Below are 13,264 nucleotides of genomic sequence, written 5' to 3'. Positions count from 1 at the left end.
AAATGATTTTTTAGCCCCCAATTTTTTATTTTCCCAAGGGTAACAGGAGAAATTGGACCTCAAAAGTTGTTGTCCAATTTGTCCTGAGTACCCTGATGCTCTATATGTGGGAGTAAACCACTGTTTGAGCGCACGACAGAGCTCAGAAGGGAGGGAACACCATTTGACTTTTTGAACGCAAAATTGGCTGGAATCAATGGTGGTGTCATGTCACATTTGGAGACCCCCTGATGTACCTAAACAGTGGAAACCCCCCAATTCTAATTCCAACCCTAACCCCAACACACCCCTAACCCTGATCTCAACCCTATCCACAATCCTAATCACAACCCTAACCCCAACACACCCCTAACCCTAATCCCAACCCTAATCATAACTCTAACCCCAATCCCAACCCTAACCCAACCCTAATCCCAATCCTAACCCCAATCTAAACCATAACCTCAACACACCCCTAACCCTAATCTCAACCCTAACTATAACCCTAAACACACCCCTAACCCTAATCCCAACCCTAATCAAAACACTAACCCCAACACACCGCTAACCCTAATCCCAACCCTAACCACAAAACCATAATCCCAATACACCCCTAACCCTAATCCCAAACCTAAGCCAAACCTAACCCTAATCCCAAACCTAACCCTAATCCCAAACCTAACCCTAATCTCAACCCTAGCCCTAATCCAAACCCTAACTTTAGCCCCAACCCTAACCCTAACTTCAGCCCAACTCACTTCAGCCCAACACTAACCCCAATTGGAAAATGGAAATAAATACAATTTTCTTTATTTTATTATTTTTTCCTAACTAAGGGTGTGATAAAGGGGAATTTATTTACTTTTTTTTATTTTGATCACTGTGATAGGGTCTATCACAGTGACCAAAATTAACCAATAGGAAAAATCTTCCTATTGTTGCCAGGTGCCGGCCAGCAGATCACTGCGCCCGCCATTTCCTTCCCGGAAAAAGATGTTGGCGCCAATGTGGGGAAGCAAGAGGGTGGAGGAGCTCCGGGAGAAACTGGTAAGTATCAGGGGCGATCGGGCACCCTATTTCTCTGTCCCCTGATGTGCGATCATATCAGAGGACAGAGAAATTAAATGGCACATCGGACTTTTTGCGGTCACTGGTATACGGTTTAAACCAGCGATCGCAACCCGGGGGTCAGTAAAAAAAAGACCCGGATTATGTTCTTTGTGGTCTCAGCTATCACCCTCAGTCGAGACCCCGAGATCTGCCAGGTGCCGGCAGGCAGATCTCGGCAGGCGCACTGTGCATACGCCCGCCATTTTCTTACTGGAAGATGGAGGTGCCCATGGGGGGGGAGCACGTGGAGCATCGGTAGGTACCAGGGAGCGATCGGAGACCCTATTTCTCTCTCCTCTGACATGCGATCACATCGGAGGACAGAGAAATTAAATGGCACAGCGGACTTTTTTTTGTGGTTGCCGGTAAACGGTTAATACCAGCGATCGCAATGCGGGGATCGGTAAAAACCGACCCGAATCATGTTCTCTGGGGTGTCGGCTACCCCCGGCAGCCGAGACCCCAGAGAAAATCCGACTCTGGGGGGTGCTATACAATTTTTCCACAGCGCCATTAATTAACGGCACTGTGGTTTAAGTACCCTTAACTACCGCTGTTAAAAGGCGTATCGGCGGTCGTTAAGGGGTTAAACATAGCTTAAGAATGTTCCAGAAGCCCAGTCTCAGCCTGTCTGCAAGCTTGTGTATTGGAGATGCCCCATGCAGAGAGGAACAAAGATAAACATGACCCCACCAGGTACAGGACAAAGAATGCTAATGTAGGCCTGATTACAGTAAGGTCCATGTGAACAGGCTGGGGGGAACAATCTGTTACAGACACATGCTGAAAAATATAAAGACTCCTGGGACTCTGGAGTGAAGAGAACAAAATAAAGTTGTTTTTTTAACGGATGGATTCAAAACTGACATTACAAAGGTGAAGAATACCCTAAAAATGCACGGTGTCTACAGTGATATATGGTGGTGGCAGTGACCTTATGTAAGACTGCATGAGCGCTGCTAGTGTCGGGGTCTACATGTCATTGATGGTATCATGAACTCACAGATGTTCTGCATTATAGTGAAAGAGAAGATGCTGCAGTCACTCAATCCTCTTGGTAGACCTGCACTTTTCCATCAAGACAATGGTCCAAAACACACATCATAGGGTACTGTCACACTCTGCAACTTTCCAACGATCACGACCAGCGATACGACCTGGCCGTGATCGTTGGAAAGTCGTTGTGTGGTCGCTGGGGAGCTGTCACACAGACGGCTCTCCAGCGACCAACAATGCCGATGTCCCCGGGTAACCAGGGTAAACATCGGGTTACTAAGCGCAGGGCCGCGCTTAGTAACCCGATGTTTACCGTGGTTACCAGCGTAAAAGTAAAAAAAAACAAACCGTACATACTCACATTCCGGTGTCCTTCAGGTCCCTTGCCGTCTGCTTCCCGCACTGACTGAGTGCCGCCGTAAAGTGAAAGCACAGCACAGCGGTGATGTCACTGCTGTGCTGTGCCACTGCCTTACGGCCGGCAGTCAGTCAGTGCGGGAAGCAGACGGCAAGGGACCTGAAGGACACCGGAATGTGAGTATGTACTGTTTGTTTTTTTTTACTTTTACGCTGGTAACCAGGGTAAACATCGGGTTACTAAGCGCGGTCCTGCGCTTAGTAACCCGATGTTTACCCTGGTTACCCGGGGACTTCGGCATCGTTGGTCGCTGGAGAGCCGTCTGTGTGACAGCTCTCCAGCGACCACACAACGACTTACCAACGATCACGGCCAGGTCGTATCGCTGGTCGTGATCGTTGGTAAATCGTTATGTGAGACGGTACCCTTAGTGCTGACGTTAAAAATCATGGACGACATACAAAATGATAGATGAAGTAGATTTTGATGTACTCATTTTTATCAACTTATTTGTGGAAACCTAAAGATTTAGTAATGAAAGTTATATCAATCCAACTTACAGGTTTTGATTACAAAAAAATGTTCCATGAAACTCAGTGTTGGCAACATTTTAGAAATTGTTCTTGTGTTCAGTGAGATATTAATAAAAATCTTACAGATCAAAGGGGGTGTACTCATTTATGCTGAGCAATGTTTATTAAAAGTTATAAAACACAGAACATAATTACCGTTTCTTTCCTGCATGCCTTCTCTCCTGTGTTACAAGATATGATTTATGTACGAAAGATGCCCACCATTCTGAACATGCTTCTGTGTGTGAATTCTCTCGTGGATCACAAGACTTGATTTTCTTGTGAAGCATTTCTCACAGCGTGAACATGAATACGGCTTCTCTCCTGTATGAATTCTCTGATGTGTAATAAGATGGCTTTTAACCGTGAAAGACTTCCCACATAGTGAACATGAAAATGGATTTTCTCCTGTGTGAATTCTCTGATGTCTAATAAGATTCCCTTTATCTGTGAAGGCCTTCCCACATTCCGAACATGAAAATGGATTTTCTCCTGTGTGAATTCTTTGATGCTTAACAAGCACAAAATTATATTTAAAACATTTCCCACATTCTGAACATGAATATGGCTTCTCTCCTGTATGAATTCTCTGATGTTGAAAAAAATTTCCCTTATGTGTAAAACATTTCCCACATTCTGAACATGAATATGGCTTTTCTCCTGTATGAATTCTCTGATGTTGAAAAAAATTTCCCTTATGTGTAAAGCATTTCCCACATTCTGAACATGAATATGGCTTTTCTCCTGTGTGAATTCTCTGATGTCCAATAAGACCCAATTTATTTGTGAAGGCCTTCCCACATTCCGAACATGAAAACGGCTTTTCTCCTGTGTGAATTTTCTGATGTCTAATAAGATTTCCTTTATGTGTAAAGCATTTCCCACATTCTGAACAGGAATAGCTCTTTTTTCCTTTGTGTTTTCTTTGTGCTAAAACATCTGAGTTTTTAGTAAGTTGCTTATCACACTGAAATCTTGTATCCACTTTGTCACCTGGAATTGTGGCAACGATGCAAGATTGCTCAGGAGAGGGTTCCTCATGATTAGGAGGATTATAAGACAGTGAAGTGCTGTGACATCCAGGGAGTCCATGAAGGGTAATGATATTTTCTCCATTAGAGTGCTTCCTGATATCGTCTTTAGAGTTTAGTGATAACCAGTTATTCTCAGAAGGATTTCCTATAAGGATGAAAGATAGATTGGATGTGAATTTTTGATTTTTTTCTACAACACAAAAGGGATTTCTAATTTTTATGGAGCTCACAATGAAAACCCTCGTCAGTAAAAGTAACAGTAATAAGGAAGACAACTACATGACAACATTAACACAATGACGGGTAAATTGAATAACACTTACAAACTGGTGACATTGGCACAAGTCAGGGATGGCAGATATTAGACAGCAAATAGACAGTTCTTAACCCCTTAATCCTATATGACGTACTATCCCGTCGAGGTGACCTGGGACATAATTTCCAAGAACGGGATAGTACATCATAGGCGATCGGCCGATTGCCGCCTGGTGTCAGCTGGCATCCGGCACTATGTGCCAGGAGCGGTCACGGACCGCTCCCGGCAATTAACCCCCGAAACACTGCGATCAAACATGATCGCAGCATTCTGGCGTCATAGAGAAGCATCGCGCAGGGAGGGAGCTCCTTGCATGCTTCCCTGAGACCCTCGGAACAACGTGATGTGATTGCGTTGTTCCAAGCGTCTACTCCTTGGAGGCCCCGGATCCAAAATGGCCGAGGGGCTCCTTCCGGGTCCTGCAGGGAAGTGGCTTGCAAGCCTGCAGCACTGCCTGTCAGATCGCTGATCTGACGCAGTGCTTTGCAAAGTGTCAGATCAGCGATCTGACACTATACTGTGATGTCCCACACTGGGACAAAGTAAAGAAGCAGAAAAAAAATAATTTCCTAAATAAAGAAAAAAAAATTGTTCCAAAAAAAACCCAAAAACATTTCTTTATCTAATCTTATCTAAAAAAAAAAAAAAAACAATAAAAGTACACATACAGTTAAGTCCATATATATTTGGACAGAGACATTTTTCTAAATTTGGTTATAGACATTACCACAATGAATTTTAAACAAAAAAATTCAGATGCAGTTGAAGTTCAGACTTTCAGCTTTCATTTGAGGGTATCCACATTAAAATTGGATGAAGGGTTTAGGAGTTTCAGCTCCTTAACATGTGCCACCCTGTTTTTAAAGGGACCAAAAGTAATTGGACAGATTAAATAATTTTAAATAAAATATTCATTTTTAGTACTTGGTTGAAAACCCTTTGTTGGCAATGACTGCCTGAAGTCTTGACCTCATGGACATCACCAGACGCTGTGTATCCTCCTTTTTGATGCTCTCCAGGCCTTCACTGCGGTGGTTTTCAGTTGCTGTTTGTTTGTGGACCTTTCTTTGTGAAGTTTAGTCTTTAACAAGTGAAATGCTGCTCAATTGGGTTGAGATCAGGTGACTGACTTGGCCATTCAAGAAGGTTCCACTTCTTTGCTTTAATAAACTCCTGGGTTGCATTGGCTTTATGTTTTGGGTCATTGTCCATCTGTAGTATGAAACGACGACCAATCAGTTTGGCTGCATTTGGCTGGATCTGAGCACACAGTATGGCGGCTCTGAAGACCTCAGAATTCATTCCTGTGTCACATCATCAATAACCACTAGTGACCCAGTGCCACTGGCAGCCATGCATGCCCAAGCCATCACACTGCCTCCGCCGTGTTTTACAGATGATGTGGTATGCTTTGGATCATGAGCTGCACCACTCCTTCACCATACTTTTCTCTTTCCATCATTCTGGTAGAGGTTGATCTTGGTTTCATCTGTCCACAGAATGTTCTTCCAGAACTGTGCCGGCTTTTTTAGATGTTTTTTAGCCTTTTTATTCTTGACACTTATGAGTGGCTGCACCGTGCAGTGAACCCTCTGTATTTACTTTCATGCAGTCTTCTCTTTATGGTAGATTTGGATATTGATACGCCGACCTCCTGGAGAGTGTTGTTCACTTGGTTGGCTGTTGTGAAGGGGTTTCTCTTCACCATGGAGATTATTCTGCGATCATCCACCACTGTTGTCTTCCGTGGGCGCCCAGGTCTTTTTGCATTGATGAGTTCACCAGTGCTTTCTTTCTTTCTCAGGATGTACCAAACTGTAGATGCTACCACTCCTAATATTGTAGCAATTTCTCGGATGGGTTTTTTCTGTTTTCGCAGCTTAAGGATGGCTTGTTTCACCTGCATGGAGAACTCCTTTGACCACATGTTTACTTCACAGCAAAACCTTCCAAATGCAGCACCACGCCTCAAATCAACTCCAGGCCTTATATCTGCTTAATTGAGAATGACATAACGAAGGGATTGCCCACACCTGTCCATGAAATAGCCTTGGAGTCAATTGTCCAATTACTTTTGGTCCCTTTAAAAACAAGGTGGCACATGTTAAGGAGCTGAAACTCCTAAACCCTTCATCCAATTTTAATGTGGATACCCTCAAATGAAAGCTGAAAGTCTGAACTTCAACTGCATCTGAATTGTTTTGTTTAAAATTCATCGTCTTATTTTGTCTTATTTTGCTTTATTATTGTATTGTTAACGTTGTTACCTATGACTGTTGTGTTTGAAACTCTTAAACTGTAAAGCGCTGCGGAATATGTTGGCGCAATATAAATAAAGATTATTATTATTATTATTTTGTGGTAATGTCTATTACCAAAATTAGAAAAATGTTGTCTCTGTCCAAATATATATGGACTTAACTGTATTTAGTATCACCGCATCCGTAAAAACCCGACCTATAAAACTGTCCCACTAGTTAACCCCTTCAGTGAACACCGTAAAAAAAAAAACCGAGGCAAAAAACAACGCTTAATTAGCATACCGCCGAACAAAAAGTGGAATAACACACGATCAAAAAGACGGATATAAATAACCATTGTACTGCTGAAAATGTCATCTTGTCCTGCAAAAAACGAGCAACCATACAACATCATCAGCAAAAAAATAAAGTTATAGTCCTCAGAATAAAGCGATGCAAAAATAATTATTTTCTATATAAAATTGTTTTTATCATATAAAAGCGCCAATACATAAAAAAATATATAAATGAGGTATCACTGTAATCGTACTGAGCAGAAGAATAAAACTGCTTTATCAATTTTACCAAACATGGAACGGTATAAACGCACCCCCTAAAAGAAATTCATGAATTGCTTGTTTTCGGTCATTCTGCCTCACAAAAATCGGAATAAAAAGCGATCAAAAAATGTCACGTGCCTGAAAATGGTACCAATAAAAACGTCAACTCGTCCCACAAAAAACAAGATCTCACATGACTCTGTGGACCAAAATATGGAAAAATTATAGCTCCCAAAATGTGGAGACACAAAAACTATTTTTTGCAGTAAAAATCATCTTTTAGTGTGTGACAGCTGCCAATTATAAAAAATCCACTAAAAAACTCGCTATAAAAGTAAATCAAACCCCCCTTCATCACCCCCTTAGTTAGGAAAAAATAATAAAATTTTAAAAATGTATTTATTTCCATTTTCCCATCAGGGTTAGGGTAAGGGCTAAAGTTAGGGTTTGGGCTACAGTTAGGGTTAGGGTTGGGGCTACAGTTAGGGTTGGGGCCACAGTTAAGGTTGGAGGTAATGTTAGGGTTGGGGCTAAAGTTAGGGTTTGGATTACATGTATGGTTGGGATTAGGGGTGTGTCAGGGTTAGGGATGTGGTTGGAATTAGGGTTAGGGGTTGTGGTTAGGGTTGTGTTGGGGATTAGGGGCATGTTCGGGTTAGGAGTCTGGTTAGGGTTATGGTTGGGATTAGGGTTAGGGGTGTGTTTGGATTAGGGTTTCTGTTAGAATTAGGGGGTTTCCACTGTTCAGGCACATCAGGGGCTCTCTAAACTCGACATGGCGTCCGATCTCAATTCCAGCCAATTCTGCATTGAAAAAGTAAAACAGTGCTCCTTCCCTTCCGAGCTCTTTTGTGCGCCCAAACAGGGGTTTACCCCAACACATGGGGTATCAGCGTACTCAGGACAAATCGGACAACAACTTTTGGGGTCCAATTTCTCTTGTTACCCTTGAAAAAATAAAAATTTGGGGGGGGGCTAAAAAAATCATTTTTGTGGGAAAAAAATGATTTTTTATTTTCCACAGTGGCCCAAAGGCATTTAACCCCTTAAAAACATCAGTTATTTAATCAAATCTGTGAAAATGGGCTGTTTGGCCACTTTGATGCCAGTTCTGGTGCCCAGGACCCATTTGGGCCAGGCTGAAGGGACCTGGGATTGATGCAGGGCATCATTATCTGTGTATTTTAAGTGTCAGATCAGTGCAGCTCTGCGTTATAAACTGTAGTGAAACACTTGGGGGTTCAAAGTTCTCACAACACATCTAGATAAGTTCCTTGGGGGGGGGGTCTAGGTTCCAATATGGGGTCACTTGTGGTGAGTTGCTACTGTTTAGGTACATCAGGGGTTCTGCAAATGCAACGTGACGCCTGCAGACCAATCCATCTAAGCCTGCATTCCAAACGGCGCTTCTTCCCTTCCGAGCTCTGCCATGCGCCCAGAGGTTCCCCCCACATATGGAGTATCAGCGTACTCAGGACAAATTGGAAAACAACTTTAGGGGTCCAATTTCTCCTGATACCCTTGGAAAAATACAAAACTGGGGGCTAAAAAATATTTTTTGTGGAAAAAAAATGATTTTCTATTTCCACAGCTCTGCGTTATAAACTGCAGTGAAACACTTGGGGGTTCAAAGTTCTCATAACACATCTAGATAAGATCTTTAGGGGGTCTACTTTCCAAAATGGTGTCATTTGTGGGGGGTTTCCACTGTTTAGGCACATCAGGGGCTGTCCAAACACGACATGGTGTCCTATCTCAATTCCAGTCAATTTTGCATTGAAAAGTCAAACGGCGCTTCTTCCCTTCCGAGCTCTGCCATGCGCCCAAACAGTGGTTTACCCCCACATACGGAGCATCAGCGCACTCAGGACAAATTGCACAACCACATTAGGGGTTCAATTTCTTCTGTTACCCTTGGAAAAACAAAAAATTGGGGGTGAAAAGATCATTTTTGTAAAAAATATGATTTTTTATTTTTACGGCTCAACATTATAAACTTCTGTGAAGCACTTGGTGGGTCAAAGTGCTCACCACACATCTAGATAAGTTCCTTAGGGGGTCTACTTTTCAAAATTGTGTCACTTGTGGGGGGTTTCAATGTTTAGGCACATCAGTGGCTATCCAAACGTGACATGGCATCCCATCTCAATTACAGTCAATTTTGCATTGAAAAGTCAAACGGCGCTTCTTCTCATCTGAGCTATGCCATGCGCCCAAACAGTGGTTTACCCCCACATATGGGGTATCAGTGTACTCAGGACTAATTGCACAACTTTTGGGGTCCAATTTCTTCTGTTACCCTTGGGAAAATAAAAAATTGGGGGTGAAAAGATCATTTTTGTGAAAAAAAGAGGGATTTTTGGTACTTACCGTAAAATTTCTTTCTTTGAGCCTTCACTGCGGGGACACAGGTTACCATAGGTGTATGCTTGAAAAAATGTAATTTTACTTTTCCCTATAAAAATGTTGTTTAGACCCAAATTTTGCATTTTTACAAGGATAACAAGAGAAAATGGACCAAGTAATTTGTTGTGCACTTTCTCCTGAGTATGCTTATACCCCATATGTGGGGGAAAACTACTGTTTAGGTGCATGGCAAGGCACAGAAAGGCAGGAACGCTATTTGACTTTTGGAGTGAAAAATCGGATAAGATAGCGGACACCATGTCGTGTTTACAGAGCTCCTGATGTGCCTAAACAGGGGAGACCCCCACGACTGACCCCATTTTGGAAACTATATCCATCAAGGAATATATGTAAAGGTATGGTGAGGATTTTGAAACCACAAGTGCTTCACAACATTTTAAGACAATGCACTGTGAAAATTTAAAATTACATTTTTTCCCCCAAAATTTATAATTTTATCAAACAAATCATCTAGAGGTGCAGCGAGCAAATTAACTCCACATGTGTTTCACAAAATGTTATACCAATGAACGGTGAAGAAAAAAAATTAAATTTTTACCACTATAATGTTGTTTTAGCCCCAGATTTTACATTTTCAGAAGAGGAAATGGGTAAAGATGACCACATAAATTATTACACAATTTCTGCTGAACGTGGCAATATCCCATATGTGTCTGTACAGTACTACTTAGCCACATGGCGAGACTCAGGGGGAAAGAAGCGCTATTTGACTTTTGAACAAATTTTCATAGAATAGTTTGCAGACTCCATATATAGAGCCCCTAAGTTGCAAAAGAGCAGAATTTCCCCTCAAGTGATCACATTTAGGTAATTACACCACTCTGGGAATTTATCTACAGGTGTAGTGATGAATTTGACTCCATGTGTGGTCTCCAGAAATGAGCAGCAATGGATGTTGGTAAGTGAACAGGCAAATATGCCATTATAGTGCCTGGATATATTGCAGTGCCTGGTATGGTGAAGTGCCAGTACACTGTAGCATCCAGTACACTGTAGTGCCCCGTACACTGTAGCGCCCCGTACACTGTAGCGCCCCGTACACTGTAGCGCCCCGTACATTGTAATATCCAGTACACTGTAGTGCCCAGTACACTGTAGCGCCCCATACATTGAAGTGCCCCGTACATTATAGTGCCCCGTACACTGTAGTGCCCGTACACTGTAGTGCCCCGTACACTGTAGAGTCCCATACATTATAGTGTCCCGTACATTATAGTGTCCCGTACATTATAGTGCCCCGTACATTATAGTGCCTCATACACTGTAGTGCCCAGTACATTGTAGTGCCCCGTACATTGTAGTGCCCCATACATTATGCTCAGCTCGTGCTTCTGGAGACACGCACCCTGTAAATTAAGTGGGATCTTTGGTACATTAATGTTAAATATATGGACCATAACTGCGGTTTAGAAACACTGTGGGGCTCAGGAGCAGGGTGTATTTGGAAGCTCATATTTTGGTGGATTTCTTTTGTTGTTAGCCACATCATTTCCCAAAGCCTTTGTGCTATCAGTAATGTGGACACCTCCTACATTTCTGTTAACAAATAAGGAATCTTTGTGGGGACTTTTTTTCTGGGTTGACTAGAAGCTTTTATAGGAGGCATTTTGGGGGACAAAGTTTTGGATCACATTTATCCTGTGCTCTACGATGAGCACTTACATTAGTGTTTCCATCTAAATCTACAAAATACGTGATTCAGATGACACTTCCGAGGGATTCATTCCCTATAATGAGGGAGCAGAGTTACTCTGGACTCTGTCTGGCCTCTGTTCAGAGGTGTCCTTCTTTTCAGAGCTGCACAAAATTCTGGTCGAGCGCCCTTTTTAGACGGTCACCGCCGAATTATAGGACAGAGTGCGTCCACAGTGCCTCCATCTGCTTCCTTATAGGGAATCTCCCGGTGGGGGTTCCATCTGAATCACAAGCTCAGACATTTATATGGCAGCGCAGGACTTGTGTAAGAAAAACATGAAAGTAAAGGATGGAAGTAATATGAAAAAATGTATAATTAGAAAAAGCGTAGTTACTCACCGATAACGGTGTTTCTCAGAGCCCATGACAGCACTACCAGAGAGAGAATCCGCCCTTCAGGGACAGGAAACCTACAGGATAAAAGGGCGGTACCTCTCCCCTGCATCAGTTTGTTTACAAGCTCTCCTTGGACCCTGGAAGCAGATCAAAAGAGACCCTTCCTTCCTATGCTGCTGAGTGGAATTTAGGTACTGAACTAGACACTTTCTCACATCTAATGTGTGCAACTTTTCTTCTTCCTTATTCCTAGGGTCTGGACAGAAGGAAGGAAGGATTATTTCCTGAGACCTATGGAATGTGGACGCTACTTTTGGTAAATAGGCAGGGTCTGTTTTAAGTACAACCTTATCGTCCAGGATTTGTGTAAAGCGAGGGTTTGCAGACAGGGCTTGGAGATCACTTATTCTGCGGGACGATGTTAGGGCTATCAGGAGGGCCATTTTAAATTATAGAATCTTAAGGGGTATTGATTCTATAGGCTCAAACAGGGATTCTGTTAAAGCTGACAAGACTATATTCAAATCCCAGGTTGGCAGTCTATGTATAGTTACTGGTTTAGACCTTGCAGCTGCTCTTATAAACCCCATTACCCAAGGGTTGGCTATGTTTTCACAGTACAATGCTCCTAGGGCTGCTATCTGTACTTTTAAAGTACTTACTGGAAGGCCTAGATCTAAACCCTTTTGTAAAAATTCTAATATTTCAGCAAATGGGACCCCGTCTTGCAACCATACCCCGGAGGTGGACACATTTTTTTCCAGGTTTTGCCATAGATTTTTGTGGTCACGGCCTTTCTACTTTTCATTAGTGTAGAGACTAACTTGTCAGAAAACCCTCTTTCCTTCAATAGTGACCTCTCAAATTCCACGCTGTCAGGTGGAGATTCTCCGACTGAGGGTGGAACACCGGTCCCTGAGACAGGAGGTCCAGAAGATCTGGAAGAACCCAGGGATCAGTGATCGATAGCATCCTCAGCCAGGAGAACCAGGTCCTTTTGGGCCAGAAGGGGGCTATTAGGATGAGCCTGAACCTGTCCTGCCTGATTTTTCACAGAACTGCTGGGATGAGAATAGTAGGAGGAAATGCATACGCAAGACTCTGTGTCCAAGGAATCGTGAATGCATCCACAGCCTGAGGGTTCCCCCTGGGGTCTAGGGAACAAAAGGTTTTCACCTTTCTGTTGTACATGTTGGCAAAGAGGTCTATTACAGGGATTCCCCACAGATCTGTAATTTTGTTGAAGATGTCCTGATTTAGAGACCATTCTCCCTGTTTTAATTGGGTACGGCTCAGGAAGTCCGCTTTCTGGTTCTCTACGCCTTTTATATGTAGGGCCGAAAGGGATAGGAAGTTGTTCTGTACTAGGCCAAAAATTTCGGAGGTGGTCTTCATTAGTGTTTGAGATCTGGTCCCTCCCTGGTGGTTTAGGTAGGCTACCACTACTCTGTTGTCCGAAAATACTCGGACATGATGCCCTTGTAATTTGTCTAGGAAAAATAGTAATGCATGACTCACAGCCCACAGTTCCTTTTGGTTTGAGGAAGCCCCGAGTTCCTGACTTGTCCATACCCCAAACATAATATTCTGGACTGTTTTGTCAGGGCGAGGGTCCAATACCCCCATAGTTGATCTGACTGC

General features: G+C 42.9%; 1 protein-coding gene across 4 annotated transcripts in view; it reads right to left on the bottom strand.

Moving 5' to 3' along the window:
- Positions 1 to 3,114: 3,114 nt before the first annotated feature.
- LOC143793549 (uncharacterized) overlaps positions 3,115 to 13,264 on the bottom strand; it is a 40,684-nt gene continuing 30,534 nt past the window's right edge. For all 4 annotated transcript variants that reach the window (XM_077280619.1, XM_077280617.1, XM_077280616.1 and 1 more), the window contains one exon: positions 3,115 to 4,194. In XM_077280619.1, the coding sequence (XP_077136734.1) occupies positions 3,203 to 4,194 (992 nt within the window). In that variant the 3' untranslated portion in view covers positions 3,115 to 3,202. The remainder of the gene's footprint in view (positions 4,195 to 13,264) is intronic.

The sequence above is a fragment of the Ranitomeya variabilis genome, chromosome 1 (genome assembly GCF_051348905.1).
Source record: "Ranitomeya variabilis isolate aRanVar5 chromosome 1, aRanVar5.hap1, whole genome shotgun sequence".
Lineage (NCBI taxonomy): Eukaryota > Metazoa > Chordata > Amphibia > Anura > Dendrobatidae > Ranitomeya > Ranitomeya variabilis.
This window is presented reverse-complemented; position numbering and strand designations above follow the sequence as displayed.